General features: G+C 38.5%; 1 protein-coding gene across 1 annotated transcript in view; it reads right to left on the minus strand.

The window, feature by feature from the left end:
• dock8 (dedicator of cytokinesis 8) overlaps window positions 1-17491 on the minus strand; it is a 64339-nt gene that overhangs the window by 36608 nt on the left and 10240 nt on the right. The window contains exons 2-8 of the mRNA XM_053625052.1: window positions 12302-12416; window positions 5152-5327; window positions 3507-3578; window positions 3213-3321; window positions 1929-2144; window positions 1049-1134; window positions 627-693 (exon numbers count right to left, since the gene is read on the minus strand). Of these exons, the coding sequence (XP_053481027.1) occupies window positions 627-693; window positions 1049-1134; window positions 1929-2144; window positions 3213-3321; window positions 3507-3578; window positions 5152-5327; window positions 12302-12416 (841 nt within the window). The remainder of the gene's footprint in view (window positions 1-626; window positions 694-1048; window positions 1135-1928; window positions 2145-3212; window positions 3322-3506; window positions 3579-5151; window positions 5328-12301; window positions 12417-17491) is intronic.

Genomic DNA, 17491 nt, shown 5'->3' on the forward strand with positions numbered 1-17491 from the left:
TTGAATAGCCAAATATGCTTCTTGCTATCCCAAATTCTCTTCACTTTCAGTGTAGGATCAAGCATCCAGATACACAATGTCCAGATTTAGCACCTAATTATGATTCCTGACAAAACTGGGCTTCAGACTTGTAAAGGAAATTGATGCCTAATACGACATCTGCTGTCTATTCATTTTATGCAGAAAGAAATGCAGGAGTGAAATTCAGAGCAGGCTGCTAAGGAAGGAAACGCAGATTGCTCCTGTGTTATTTCAAAAGGCAAAACTGTTCAAAGCAAGTGTAATGAAAAACAGCAGGTGTAATAAAGTTGAGAGAAAGTGGAGCAGACTGAAAGAAAATAAACAGAGACAGCGAACAAGGCTGTTTAATAGTTACCGAATTCAAACTCTCAGTATGGAAGTTCTTATTTAGGGATCTGTCTAATGAAGAATAAATGAAACTGGCTTTGTCATGCAGTGAATTGAGGCAGACAGTGCTAAGAACAGGGAACCATAAATCTAGATTAAGCAGCTCACACAGAGAACACAGTGACTATTCTTCAATGGTCGGTGCATATCTAATGGCAGTCCTGATCAATAGCCTTTAAAAGGATTTTCACACAGAAAGGCGGCAAGCAAATACTGACCTTCTTCTTTTCTTTCAGGTCATACAAGGCCATGGTGGCAAAAATGGGCTCGATCTCAATTTCAAACCTGCGAGGACAAAAGCACGGGCTTATAAATAAATCATGATCCCTCTGACAGCTGCACAGCCTCATACCTCAATAATATAATCTCTCTAAAACAATACACTGTGTAATGCAAGCACAGTAACAGATGGCTTCTGAAATCTGAAGAGAGTACTGAAATCAGCAAAACTGCATCTGCCAAATTGGATGTAAACAATAGGTGTGCCATATAGTCGTGATCCAAAAAAGAAGAGGTAAAGCTCAATGTCCTTTATTTATGGTTAAAGATCTTGTTATTTAAAGCGTAATAGCAGAGTGCCTCAACCCAGTTTTGAATGCTTGGAGTCAGAAACTCCAATTACAGCAAAGAGAGGGATTACTTGATGAACTGGCATCGCACTAGGATCCTGAGGCCCATGTGCTCCTTTGGACAGTCAGGAATGGGACGAATTTCCACTGCATCTTCCTGTGGAGGGAAACAATCAGCTCTCACTACCATTCAAATACAAATCCTTGAACATTGGAGAGTTTACTGTTTTCTCTGCTCCTATTTCATTAGTTTCATGAATTAAATTAATAACTGTAATCAAACATAGTGGACCCATGCTTCTCAAAGTGGTGTCTGTGAAGCAAAGCCAGGGGATGTATGTATGTATCACACACACACACACACACACACACATACACACATACACACATACATACATACATACATACATACATACATACATACATACATATGTGTGTGTGTTTGTGTGTGTTTTGCTTGGTTGTTTGTTACAATGCTGGAAATCACAACCTACCATTATCAAAGCATAAAGTATATGCATATATTTATATATGTTATTTAGTTCTGATAGTTATTAGCTTATTCAACTCCTCACTTGAATGTAATATATTTCATCCAAACCTCAATAACTCCAGCCTATAATTAATCCCAACTTGGTCCTTGGTCCCGTCAGTGTAACACTCCGAAATTTAAAAAGCTCTGTACACACATTTTTATTGTAGACATTGAACCTAATACCCAAATAGATGGATTAGGTTCATAAGCTAAATCTGTGCTGAGGGGGTCCATGAAACTGATTTACACTTAAAGGGGTCCCTAGCTACAAAACGTTTGAGAACAGTGACTTTCGCTTTGCAGTGATATAGAGGTTGAGAAAGTTGCACATACACAGCTGTAATGTATGTAGTTCTAAAGCAGGTCAACACTCTTATTAAGTAATAGATGCTCAAAAAGGCATCCTCACAGCTCACCTCATCAGTAGGTGGATAGAGGGCGAAAAGTTCCGGATGGCGGTTGTTCTGTCTGGCTTCGAGGTTAAAGCGGTCAAGATCCTCAGCAGTACTGAACTGTAGGAGGTTGTCAAGACGAGGGTCTGGCTGAAGGCCCCGGAGGTCAAAATCAGAGGAGGTGAGAGTGCTGCGAGCGCTGTCATCATCACATAACGCTGCCAAAGACAGAGACTTCACCTGAGGATCAGAGAAGCAGCAAAAAAAACAACAAGATTAGTTACCTTAATGCAACAAGAAAAGGACAATCTTGCAAAATAAAAAATAATAAAAAAACAGGAATCAGCAACTTTGCTTCAACTCTAACATCAATATTACACAGGGGTGAACAAATCAAACACATTAGCTAGGAAAAGCTCCAACGTGCTGCCCGTTGCCATTTTTTTATTCCCCGGGTTGAAAAATGGTAACTAAGATAATTTAATAACACTAATAATTAATGCATTAATACAGGCTAAGAGAAATGAACAAGCAGTGATCACACAGCACATCATGTTTGTGTCTTTGAGAGAAAAAAAAAAAAATCAGCATGTTGTTGGCCAATGTTTTGGGTACGAGATCTGTTGTTATTTCCTCACATTCCACGTAATAGATATTTGAGTCTGGCTAGCATCTTTATTTTCTCTCTCCATGTTTAAATGCGGGGGTGGCATTGCTAAATTGCCCTTAGGTGTGAATGAGGGTGTGAATGAGTGTGTGAATGAGTGTGTGAATGTGTGCGCATGGTGCCTTTTCTTGGTGTCCCTGGGATTGGCTCGGCTCCGGATTCTTCAGAGCTGTTAAATAACCTTAGAAGGAATTATTTAACAGACTGTTAAATAACCTTAGAGGGAATCCTTTAAGTCTGACTCTGGCTCCAAGCTCATGAAAAATACATGCTTTGAAACCAGCATCTTTGGTTTGGCTAATTAAGACTTGGCAAGCCAGGGCTGGACCAAGAGGATTTGGCTCGAACTGAATGAAACTGAATTCATGCTTCATTGTAGCCCTGGCCTCAAATTAAAAGGTGGTACAGAGCCAAAGCGTTGTGGGAAAGTTCTCCTGTTCCGTCCCTCTCTTCCTTCAACCTTCTGAACTTCTCGCTTTTTACATGTTTCTTTCATTCCCTGTCTCAAATGAACACTCCCTTCAATCCTTCTTTGGATAATGAGTATTAAATGCACAGGTGCAGTCATATCTTGCTTCATAAAGGTAGCATTATCAAATTAGTATCAGAAACAAAACAATGTCAGAAATCACTCCATTTACCGGTTGCTCCTGTTTCTCTGGTTGGACGTCAGACTCGAACGTTTGTTTCTGAAGTAGTTTGTGAAAGCCTGTCCTCTCAGAGTACGCACTCCATCCATCCCCTTGGCATCTGTATAAAAGCCACACACAGCAAATACACACAGCATGTCAATGTTGTTGTTTTTTTTTTAAACAGAATCTGAGTTAAGACACTGACAGGCTTCGCTGCATCATAAAGACATAGGTAACAGGAACTTATCATTTATGCGCGAACATAAATGTCATTAAACATCATTTAAATACACAGGAGCTCACCTCCTGCTGACCACTAGCCAAGGCTGAGTGTAACTTTGCACACAGTCTCTCACATGGGGATCCAGTTCCACCCTGCACACAAAAAATACAGTAACTCTTACACATTTCACACTTTCTTCATGCAAATTTCTTAAGAAATTTATTTAGATTTTTGGGCTACAAACATTAAAGTATTACATTCGCTTTATTTCTCATTTTTCTCCGCTTTTATTGGGGGAGGAAGAAAACACAGAGTAAACTTAAAACTGGTAGTCCACTTGTTTATAGTATGAGTCACTGCACCATTATCCTATGATGAAACATTTCTATCCTGCTGGGTGTGATCTCTTCCAGGATAACAATGTCCACATCTACAGAGCACGAGGGCTCGCTGAACGTTTTGTTGAGAATGATGTCAATAACATGCTATGGACTTCACGCTCACCAGATCTCAAGCCCATTGAATATCTATGGAAGATCAACACCATCGGTAAATCACCAACTGTGAGAATGGGTTTGGAAGAATGGTGCTTGTTCCTCCTGTACAGTTCCAGAGACTGTACTTATGGAAGCTGTTCTGGCAGCTCATCAAGGCACAAAATCTAAATGTTTTGTTTTTTTAGTTCCAGATTTATAATTTAGTACTATTGTAATATAAAAATCTAATTACTTGCTCTGACCGGTCTAGTGGCACGGCTTCGCTTACATTTCCTGACACACCTTATCAAAAATTCAGGTGGTGTTTTTGAAAGGGCTCATTCCGCGGTCACATCCAGCTTTGAATGATACATAAGGAGTACAACATGATGGGGCTTGTTGTTATAGAAAAAGAAATCCCCATCAGCGTGGTGTGATACAGACTGATGTGAAGCAGAGAAGCCTGGTTTATAATTGATGAATGACTTGCGTGCATGTGAAGAAGTAGCAACAATGCACATGGCACTCTTCATATACTCGCCTGCGTACTTCATGTACATCTGGAGGATTAAAAAAACCCCACGACATTCACTACTGTATACGCGGCACATCAGAGCCAAAACGTTTCTGCTCATCAGCTTTTAAACTTAAAACGTTCCACTGTTGTCGTGATTAGTGTCGTTGAGCTGCGTCTCAAATCGAAAACTCTGACTTTATGTTCAAAAGCATTTACTGATCTAGAATGTCCAGAAGAATGGTACACAAAACAGACCTTTACGTAGATTTAAAGGCGATATGAGAGGGTTTTAAAAATTCAACTGTAAAAAGGGGAAACCGGTTACTCAATAATGCTCTAGAATAGTACACCAGTATGCGACTACACTAGCTTGTTTAGCGCTGGTAGATGGACAGGAAAATGTATTCATTTTTATTGCCGAATAGTGCTGTGTGGTCAAGATTAAAACATGTACACGCTTCATTTAAATGTGGCTCATTTAAGTGTGACTCCCAGTAGCATTTCGACGTATTAGCACACAAAATACATTTTAATGTTTAAAGTGATATTTCTAATATGAATTTCTAAAATCAATGATTTTTAAAAAAATAAATATTTTTTTTTTTAAAAAAGAAGAGGCCACCCTGGTTTACAGGAATGTACACACGCATTAAAATGTCAATGTTTGACTACTTTGTTTCTTAGAATGATAATAAGTTTTAATAAATCATCCTTAAACATTTCATAACTTACCCCTCCTCGGGGACAGAGTGATAGACAGTTCGACATTCCCTGTCCACTAAATCCACCTCCAGGTCATCGTCAGGGAATTCGCCCAGCTCCTGCATGAGCTCGCCATCTCCGCTGCGCAGCTGCGTCATCAGGAATTCCTCCACATCCACCGGCTCCACTGCGTCATAAGACTGAGGCTGAACAAACACAAAATACTCTTAATAAAGAGCATAGTTCTTCACTAATCAATGTTTTGAGTGTGGACAGTGCCCACTATTTAATCGTTAGGATTCGTATAACACATAAAACAGCAGTTTATGCATTGCTGCAGCTCAGTGTATGCACTGTGGACAAAGTCGATTATTCCTGTCATCATCCAAATCTATAATACACATCCGCTGCATCTATAAGTCCTACGGAGTTATGTCTTCATTAAAGCTTGTGGAAAAGTCAACACCTAATACTCTAGATTAATATATCGTTTATGTGCTACTGTTAACGTCTCAGAGATTTCCTTTTTCATAAATATTCAGCAAAAGTGATAAATCCATCGAGCACAAAGCAGAAGCCACAGACAACTTGAGCCCGATTTCACGGAATTCATTTCCCTTCCCTGGTTCTGCAATCGCTCCTCAAACCACAATCGATTAAATAAAGGCATGGTCAGCACTTGCAAAACTCTGAGCATACAGGGGAAAAAAAACCCATCAAGTTTCAGTCTTCGCTTTCAAACAGACACTGTGCAGATCCGGACCTACAAGGAAATCTATTCATTATACACAAAGATGGTGTTCGCTCTTCATGGCGAGTATTCAAATGTAGTCAAATCTATTTAGTAGTCATGCTGAAAAGCTTGACGATTAAGGGTTCAACAATCATTGCAGCAGGAACGAAGAAACAATGAGCTTATAAGAAACTAAAAAAATGGCGTTAACTTTATACGCATGGCAACGCCTCCTGGAAAACAAAATTTTCAGGTCCTCAACCCTTTCTTCAATTACAAATCACACCTCCATGTACAGTTCAGCGTAAGGGTCATGGGTTTGGCATTACTGAAAAACACTGATTAAACAGAAATCCAAAGCAACTGGGAATCTGAATCCTTTTCTGATGCGAAGTCCAGGACTTGTTCTTATCAAAGCAATCTGCTGATTGGTTTATTAAGCAAAGCAAGTTCAAAGCAAAGAAGGTTTTGCATTTCGGTGTGACACTTTGCCCTTGCATCTCAAATAGAAAGCAATCCGTGTACTGAATTTCACATTTTACCCTGGTGTGAATGCTTTTCTATCAGGCACGGGATCTTTTCTAGGCAAAATATTACCTATAAGCAATAATACAGCATGGAGAAAGCACAGTGAGACAGTAGCAGCCTTAAGCCACAGACCTTCCCTCTTTAGGAAAGACACTATGATAATTCATGGTCACCAGACAATAATGTGCTTTATCCTCTTGAATATTTGATGTTCATCCCAAAGAAAAGTTTTATTACCTTATTCAATAATGAAAATAATAACAAGTATATAAAACGAACAGCTGACCAGGAAAGCCAATTACCTTGCTGAAAAAAAAAACAGGGCTCGAGGGATGAGGCTCAGTGAATAATATTTCAATGCTGACACTAACTGCTGCAACCCCACACTTGAAGCTACACACAGCGTTCAGTAATATCCAACTATTACACAGAACAATAACAGCTGGGCATGTTCTATCATGACTGTGCACAGGCATGTTGATGAACAACCTAGCAGTGTGTCTGCGCCTCGAGTACTAATTCATCCATGCAGCAGCTACAAAAAGCTTTGGGAACAACAGAACTGTGGCTAAATCACAAAGGAAATGCTTTTCTGCAAGGGAAAAAGTCATTAGTTTTAATTTGCTCATTTGCTTTATTTTTAAATCCTTTATCTGAACAACAGGATAAGAAATTGTACCCTATTAAGAAGCATGATCGTAAAAGTTATGCAACAAATGTTCAACTAGTGAGTGTGGTGATGGTCATGCCTGAGGCCATGCAAAAGCTTCCTGCCTACTGTTCCACTCCAGTTTCTGGCCTTTTAAGAATAATAATAAAAAATTTTAAAGCGCCTTTCACTACACCCAAGGTCACTTCACAAATACAACATGCAAATTAGAGCTGCAACAACTAATCGATAAAATCGATAATAATCGATTATGAAAATCGTTGTCAATGAATCTCATTATCGATTAGTTGGTCTGCGCGCGGCACGGGGTGCATTTACTCATTACGTTACACGCTTCGGAAAGTAAATACTAAAGTTGTGTCCCAAATGAAGTACTGTACACTTGCACTACTCTAGTGTATGGATTTTAGAAAGGTAATATCATCTCAAATACAACACTAGCGTTTTTTTTACTAACCGGAAGAATAAGCCATGACGGCGCATGACGTCATACGCACGCTAGCAATAGCAGACACCCAGAAACACCGATAATGACTTTCTTCAGTTTACTTTCTGTCAGCGTTACCTTTTATTCCCAACATGACCTCAGTCACCATCAGACGGAGGCGAAATCATCACGTGACGGAGGAAGAAATTGTGCAACCTCCAAGTGCTCTAAGGCAGTGTAGCATTTTGAACACCACGGAAATCAAACTGATGCACGACCACAAAATGTTTATGTCCAAAATGCTCCACTGTGTGTAAGGGGAAGGGGGAAACTGGTACCAGCTGCTTAAAAGGTTTAGTTGAATTTAAGTTTATTGTCATTATATGCTGAATTTGTGCACTTGCAGTGTAAATTCTGTCGTTTATTATAACGGAAGTGATGTGTTAGTAACGAGGCCGCGTTGCTGATCACACACAGTGTGGACTCGCAATAGGAACGCGAGTAAGATCTGTAATGTCTAATTAAAACATGAATCAAAAGTAAACACAAGTAAAATAATATTCCTAAAGTCAGTGAGTAACAGAAACCACAAGGTGCAGTGAAAGTGAGTTTTTATTATTAATATTTAGTACTGTAGTTTAATTCGTTGCTCTTTGTGCATCCATAAACATAATGCATAAATACTATAAAATAAATTGTGTGTGTGTATATATATATATATATATATATATATATATATATATATATATATATATATATATATATATATATATATATATATATATAAATTTATTTTAGTTTATATTGTGTATATAAGTATTTATTAATTATTTTATATGGATGCACAAAAAGCACCGAATTAAACTACAGTCCTAAATTAATAATATATATTCTTGTGTGTGTGTGTGTGTGTGTGTTGGGTTCTTTTCTGTTTTGGACAAACAGTTGTGTAAAGTTTTAGTCTGAAGTTTATATGTGTAACACTCAGTTTGTGGATTTTATTTTAAATAAACAACAACAACAACAACCAAAAAAAGTGCACTGGAAGCTTGCCCCACCCCCATCCAATTAATCAAAAAAAAAATAATTGGCCAAATAAACGATTATTAAAATAATCGTTAGTTGCAGACCTAATGCAAATACAATTCACAAAACACTAATATATATATATATATATATATATTATATATATATATATATATATATATATATATATATATATATATATATATATATATATATATACATATATATATACATATACACACACACATACACACACAATACAATATTATACATAACACTAAAACACATATTATAATTATAATGAAGTATTATGTAACCGTGCCACAGAGTACATGTAAGCCTGAAGAGTTTTTAAATAAGTTTTGAATCTTGAAATGTTCACAGTGGCGGATGTGATGTGGAAGTGAATTCCAGAGCTTAGGGGCAATGTGACTAAACTCTCTTCGAACCATAGTGCTAAAGTTCATGTTTTAGACAGCAGCAAGGAAAACAAGTTCTAAATTGTGGATAAATGAACTACAGACATGACAAAGGGAAAAAAGCAGTAGCTTTGTAATACAGTGATTATACAACTGATTGATCAGATTTCTCCTGTGGTGAAACATTCCTGTCCTGATGGGCGTGCTCTATTCCTGGATGACACAGTGCACGAGGGATCACTGAATCGTTTCGTGAGTATGGAAATTATGTAAATCAGACGCTTTAGCCTTCGCAGTCAACAGCTCTCGAACAGCTTTGAGAGATTTTGGGCTGCAGTGCTAGACAGCTCGCTCTACTGCCATCATCAAAACATCAACTGAGGGAATATGTTTTGGAAGAATGATGCTCATTTCTCAGTACAGTTCCAGAGAGGTGTAGAATCTATGCCAAGATGCACTGAAGCTGTTCTGGCAGCTGTTCTGAGGCCCAAACAACTTACTAAGCTTACATTTTATTCTGGTTTTTCACTTTCATTTGTCGCCTGTTTGTCTATATATCTGTTTATTAATCCATTTTAAAAAGTGTAAGATCTAGTAATATTCCCTTTTCTGCAATTTCTGTAAATGATGAGTTACTCCAGTCTCTCTCTCTCTCTCTCTCTCTCTCTCGTTTATTTTTTTTTAGAAAACCAGAAGAAGCAGTCTGAGCAGTTGTTCCTGATGTTGACTTTACGATATGCAGACTATAAACCTCAACATTAACCTGTATTCTTTCGCTAGTTAGGAACAGGTCTAAATAAGCAAACTGATCTCACAATGCTTGTAAAAGAATAAATAAATATCCAGCATTATAATATATTTATAATATTTTATCATGCTTATCAGAATGAGAGGTACCCATTTACCTGCGTACAGCTGAAGCGGATTCTATGGTTCTTATATACGGCTTGGAAATATGATCACATATTAGCGTATCAATACATTGTGGTAAATTGTGTCACAATACACTTTTCTGGGATACCATGGATATTGTGGTATTCGCTTTTTAATAATTTTTTAAAAAATATATATATATAAATCTATTTACAAACCAAATAGTATAATTACGCACATACAAAAAAAAAAAAAAAAAACATTTACAGTCTCCTTTTTGGCATTAAATGTTTTGGGGGAAATTTATAAATAAATTTTTTTTAATTATTTTTTGCATACATCAAATAACTGTTTTCAATTATTTAATTGTATTTTTTAACTACTGTATTGCTGACAGTTTATGAGCAAACCAAAATATCATGATGGACGTTGTGTATCCAAGTAATGCCTTTGAGAATTGTCATATGATACGTATTTCATATCACCCAGCCCTAGTTTTGTTTAAAGTTTGGTCACCGTGCATTAGCAGTCAGTAACTGTCTAATGAATATAAGACTCTTAAAACAAGTGTTGAACAGCCATATGGACAACCCATGCAATTCTCTGAAGAAAGCATGCCGATTCATTGTCATTAAACCCAGCATCAACATGCAGCGATGGGCCCTAACTCATCAACCCTATCAGACTCAGCAAGTCTGTCATCCCAACTTCCTGTTCTTTAACGATTTACATTAACGTGTTCACATACCCTGCACACCTGATTAGAAAGAGTTTAGTTACTACCTATGCTAAGTCACAACACTCTACAACTGACGGAACAGGTGCATCTCCGGAAACTCAAAAACTAGAAAGTCTCACCCGGTGTCTTCACGGCCAGCAATAGGGCAAACAACAAAATGGCGGTGCCGGAAAGAAAAAAAGCTGTTTGCTGGTTTCTGAACAACTCTTCCTCTACAAGATGCTAAGCGACACACCATGCCGTTAGACGTCTGATAAGAGGACGTGACGTCATCACCACTTCCTTTACCAGTTCTGGTGAAAATGCAGAAGCACATAATCTAGACAGGGACAGATGCTTCCAGCAGGTGTCGTTAGGATTTTAACAACTGGCTAATAATTTATGGCTATAAACACACATTTACAATAACGGCCTTTTCTGTTCACTTTATGTCACATTAATAATATATGCATAAGAGTCGTGTAATAATGGACATGCACTGCCAAACAATATATATATGTAAAACGAGTATATAAAACCCAACACTGAAATACAGAACATAGTTACTCAACAATAAACTGTATGGCTACAGGAGTAATTTAGTAAGATATTAATGTATTAGTTTGTACTGAATCTTGTGACCTACAACAAGGTTTAGTGAGAGTGGTTAATAAATATAAACGTGTTGCACAGCAAAACCGTGTTCAGAGATTAAAGCTTCAGACCAGGCAGCAATTTGATTATATTAGGACATTACCTGAATGGCTGTTGCATTTATTGACATATATACACATACATATACATTTTATATTCTTTTATATATATATATATATATATATATATATATATATATATATATATATATATTTATATTTATATATATATATATATATATATTTATATTTATATATATATATATATATATATGTATATATATATATATAAATACACACACATACACACACACACACACACACACACACACACACACATACACACGTGTGTAAATGGAAATATGTAATTATTTAATCACACAATTAATTCCAATTAAATCATAATTGCAATTACGCAACTGTGGGAGGTCTAAATGCTGTTAGTCATTACAGAACAATAAAATAAAAACATTAGACTGTAAAACTCTAACACTTCACTCCTTCACAAAAAATACATATAATCATCTTGACAAACTTGCAAAAGAAGACTACCAGCATTCACACTGACTTGTGTAATAATGCTGGTGTAATAATTATATAAAACGCACCAGAGCTGTTGTTAAGCATTAATAACACTATACTTTCATCATTACAGCACTGTTATATGACCTCTCGCTGACACTGCTCTGCATGCCTGTGTGACAGACAGGGATTAAGTTATTAAAATGCTTCCAGCATCCTAAATCCAAACATATGAATGATTTGGGTGTGTGTGTGTGTGTGTAAGCTGCATGGTAATTGGAGGATGGAACGATCTGGTAGACCTGACCCATTTTCAGCAGAGAAGGATCAGAAGCAGGTTAGAGATTAACCACACACACACGCACGGACACACACACACACACACGTGCTCGCGCTTACACTGACATACACCCAGCCCACACAGATACACATGGTTTTTTTATCCACATTTACCTCCTTCCTGCTACACACACACACACACACTATAAATAACTACTTACAGTGTCACATATTTTAGTCACCTAGTCTTCAGAGACCCAGCAACTCTGTACCATGAATCCAAACACATAAAATGCACAATGATGGAAAAATATAAAAGAGAAATGACTCACAACGTTGAAACAGATGGATCCAGAGGCGCTGGAGTTGTTGCGTTGGTGCAGGCCGCTCTGAACAGTGTTGTAGCTGACCCCAACGAAGTGCTTGCGGATTTCAGCAGATGAGTGCCTGGGAAACATGGAGGGGGGAAGACAGAGGAGAGAGTTGCAGAGAAGAAAGAGGTGACACAGTTTAGTGAAGTTGTTCAGGGACAGTGTCTGTGCTGGGTGATTTAAGTATAAGTTGCTAGGTAATAATCTAACTGCTGCTACCTTCTGCTGTAATCATAAAGGCTGCCGTGTGCTTATCCCAGGATCTCGATTTATAACATGCTCATACTGAACGTTCTTTCAACACAATTGGTACTGTGTACTGTAGGGCTGCAACTAACAATTATTTTCATACTCGATTAGTTGGCCGATTATTTTTTCAATTAATCCAGGGGTGTCCAATCTTATCCGCAAAGGGCCGGTGTGGGTGCAGGTTTCATTAATATTAACGTGCGTATGACGTCATGCGCCATTGATAGGAAGCGGCTTTTACTTCCGGTGAGTAAAAAAAAAAACGTTAGCGTTCCATTTGAGACGATATTACCTTTCTAAACTTCATACACTAGACGATAGAGTACACAGTGTATAGTGTAAGTGTATAGTACATCATTTGGGACACAACTTTAGCATCTATTCTCCAAAGCGTTTTTTTGGAACAGAAGTAACGTAATGAGTAAATGTACCGCGCACAGACCAACTAATCCATAATGAGATTCATTGACAACGATTTTCATAATCGATTATTATCGATTTTATCGAGCAGTTGTTGCAGCTCTAGTGTACTGTATTGTACATAATCCCACCATCTGGTGGCCCCCAGAAGAGAATGGGTTCCCATTTGTGTCGGGTTCCTGTCAAGGGTTCTTCCGCATGTCAGCTCTTGGAGTTTTTCCATGCCATTGTTGACTCTTGCTTACTCATTGCAAATCTAAATTTGCATTCACGTTATTTATTGTGTTGATAGCACAAAACAAATAAAATTTAATCAAGAATAAAAATCAGACTTTAAATTTAAATTGACTAGGTCCATTTACTTTCCTAATTCAAGAAACAACTAAAGACTCAAATCTTCCAAGAGCAATTAAACATTGAGGCAAAATCATCTCTCTCCTTCTGAATGTCTATGTCCAACTGCTTTTTTTGTCATGCTGCTTTGTTCTGAGGTGAATTAACCATGTTTCTTATAGTTACAATTATGTAATAATTATTAGTTATTGTTATTAATATTATTCTTGTTATTATAGCAGGGCAGCATGGTGGCACAGCAGCATTGCTGCCTCCCATCTCCAAGGTCCCTGGTTCGATCCTAAGACTTACTGCCTGTGCATATTCTCCCTGTGCCTGCGTGGGTTTCCTCAGAGTTCTCTGGCTTCCGCCCACCTCCCAGATGTGTCAGTAAGTGGATTGGCTATTCTAAACTGCCCCATTTACATTTATGGCATTTGGCCGATGCCCTTATACAGAGTGACTTACAGAAGTGCTTTGAAGTCTCAATCAATAAATACATCCCGATACTGGTTCACTAGGTCACGGACTAAGAATACAATCAGTCTAAAGACTCTGTTGGGAGGTAATGTAGTAAGAAAAGAAAAAAAATACAGACAGGAAAACACAATTACTTATTTTATTTTTTAATGAAGTGCTAAGTATTTTAGGAAGAGGTAAGTCTTTAGATGTCATTTGAAGATTCAGCTGTTTGGACATCTAGGGGAAGTTCACTCCATCACCTAGGAGCAAGAACAGAGAAGAGTCTCGATCCATGCCTTCCTTGTACCCTGAGAGGTGGTGGCACCAGTCTAGCAGTGCTAGAAGATCAGAGGGAGCATGGTGCAGTGTGGGATGTGAGGAGTGATTTGAGGTAAGTGGGTGCTGGTCCATTTTTGGCTTTGTAGGCAAGCACAAGTGTTTTAAATCTGATGCGCGCAGTTACAGGAAGCCAGAGGAGGGAGCGTAGCAGTGGAGTGGGAGAAGTTAGGCAGGTTGAACACAAGTCAAGCAGCTGCATTCTAGATCAGTTGCAGAGGCTAATGGCGCTCAGAGGCAGACCTGCCAGGAGCAAGTTGCAGTAGTCCAGTCTCGAAATGACGAGAGAGTGAACCAGCACCCAAGTCCTTGCAAATGTGTGTGTACATGATGTGGTGCCTTGCGATGCTCTAACGCCCGATCCAGAGTGTATTCCTGCCTCACGCCCTATGTTCCCAGGAGCGGCTCCAGACCCATAATAACCCTCACCAGGATAAAGTAGTTACAGAGGATGAACAACTTTGCAAGACTCTAACGTTGTGGCTTTTTCAGCACTTGCACTTGTTTATGGCAAATACACCTCATTCTGGCAGCATTAGCTCTTTATGCCGCAATATGTTTATTATCTCAAGTAAATCCGAACCCCAACGTGAGTGAACTCACAATCGCAGATGAGCCACAGCGGTCTGTAAGTGTGCGCTCTAGGTGGGAGGGATGGCATACTCTCCCCCCTCTCAATCACAGCAACAGTAGCCAATCTTAAATTTCTGTGAGCTCATGTATGTGGAAGAGGGTAGATATAGGGCTTTCCTCAGAGTGTGTTACACTGCCCTGTGAAGCAGCATGAGGAGCAGTTCAAAAAGATGCACATGGTTGGCTTTATGCTCCGGAAAGAAGCAGAGGAGGAGTGTCAACATTCACTCTTCCTGGTTGGTAGTTGCCATGTAATAGGGGAGAACTGGCTGGTGGGTGGGAACAGGCAGGAGACCAAACTGGGGAGAAAAATAAACAGGAGAAAAAAGTTCTATATAATAAAACCCTACAACAGAGTACTTGCCTATGAGAAAAAGTTCAAAACTGGAACTATTTAAAAAAAAAAAAAAAAAAGCTAAGAACCTCTACATACCCTAACCAATCCTTTTCTATGTGAGTAGATATGGAATTACTGACTGCAACCCATCTGTTAGTATGCACAGTTTATTGGCCCACTTTACTTCATCCATAATGGAAAGGGCCTACAATAGTACCACTCTGGCCAGACATTAATTGGGTGCTGGACCATTCTCAGCACATCACTGAGTTTGTATGGCACTGGTAAGAGTGGATGAAAATTATCCATACTCTATAACTGTATACCTACAATGTGGACCAAAATACACATTATGTAAAAACAACACTACTGCGTCACAAACCTGTCACTGTCCTGTAAGGTTATTCCTGTGCTAAAAGTGATCCACAATCCAAATGCTCTATCTGGTCAACAGTGGTCCTATGGTGGTCCCTTTCTATTCAAGAACGGGTAGAGGGCAGCTGACAAATTCTGTATAGTTACAAGTGGGCTATAGCAATAATATAGGTCACATACAAGTGTCCTACACTCACCAAGCACTTTATTAGGAACACTATACTAATACTGGGTAGGGCCTCGTTTCTTTTGGCATGGATTCCACAAGATATTGGAAAAATTCCTTTGAGATTCTGGTCCGTGTTGTCAGGAATGTGTCTCACAATTCCTGCAGATTTTTCAGGTGCACTTTCACGCTGTAAATCTCCTGTTGTACCACATACCAAAGGTGTTCTACTGGAGTAAGATCTGGTAAGTGGGAGGGTCACTGAAGAACACTGAACTCATTGTCACGTTCATGAAACCAGTTTGAAACTTTTGCTTTGTGACATGCTGCATTATCATGTTGGAATGTGCCATTAGAAGATGGGTAGGTTGTGGCTAAGAAGGGATGCACATGGTCAGCAACAATACTCAAATAGGCTGCGGCATTCAAGCAGCGATTGACTGGTATTAACAGGTCCAAAGTGTGCCAAGAAAACATTCCTCACACCATTACACCACCTACACCAGCCTGGACTATTGACACAAGGCAGGTTGGGTCTAGGGCTGCAACTAACAATTATTTAATAATTGATTAATTGGCAGATTATTATTAGTAGTAGTATTTCAATTAATCAGTTAATCGGATTTTTGAAACAAAATTTCAATACCGTTATTTAAAATAAAATCCACAAATCCAGTGAAACAAATATAAACTTCAGACTCAAACTTTACATTAACACAAGATGCACAAAAAGCACTGATTAAACTACAGTCCTAAATTAATAACATAACAAAACAAAACAAACAAACAAACAAAAACACACCTCACTTTCACTGCACCATAAGGTTTTTGTTACTCACTGCCTTTAGGCATATTGTTTTACTTATGTTTACTTTGATCATAGCATTTTAAATTGGCATTACAGATCTTACTTGCGCTACACTGTTGAATTCACCGCATCTACACAGCGAGTGAGCAATGCGGCCTCATTACTAATACAGTAGAACACTTACAGATCGCTACAGTTATAATAAACGACAGAATTTACACCGCAAGCGTGCAAATACAGTGCCTAATCACAATACACTTGAATTAAACTAAACCTTTGAAGCAATTCACAATTTGGCCCTTGCACAGATGGAGCATTTTGGATATAAACATAAGTTTGTGCTCGTGCATCATTGTCGTCTTCTTCACAGGATTTAATATAAAATGCCCCCCTGCCTTAGAGGACTGGAGGTCACACACTTGTTTCTGCTGTCACTTGACGATTAATGCCTCCGTCTGATGGTGACTGAGGTCATGTTGGGTATAAAAGGTAACGCTGACAAACATTAAACTGAAGAAATGCATTTTAGTTGACTCTGTATTCTGCTAAAGCTAGCGGCATCACATTACGTGCGTTTGACGTCATGTGCCATCGACTGGGAAACGGCTTATACTTCCGCTTAGTAAAAAAAACCCCACTAGTGTTCCATTTGAGACGATACTACCTTTCTAAAATTCATAAACTAGATAGTTAAGTACATAGTGTAAGTGCATAGTGTGCAGTATGTCAAATTGGGACACAACTTTGGTCTGTACTTTATGCCATATTTCTGATGCGTGTTTCCAGAACAGAAGTAATGCAATGAGTAAACCCCATACCATGCCCAAACCAACTAATCAGTAATGAGATTTGTTGACAACGATGTTCATAATTGATTATTATCAATTAGCTGTTGCAGCTCTAGTTGTTTTTCCAGTCTTGAACTGTGCAGTTTTGATGAGCATGTACCCGCTACATCTTCAGCTTTCTGTTCTTGGCTGACAGAACTGGAACCTGACGTGGACTGCTGCTGTTGTAGGCCATCCGCCTCAA

Source organism: Ictalurus furcatus, chromosome 5, assembly GCF_023375685.1.
Source record: "Ictalurus furcatus strain D&B chromosome 5, Billie_1.0, whole genome shotgun sequence".
Lineage (NCBI taxonomy): Eukaryota > Metazoa > Chordata > Actinopteri > Siluriformes > Ictaluridae > Ictalurus > Ictalurus furcatus.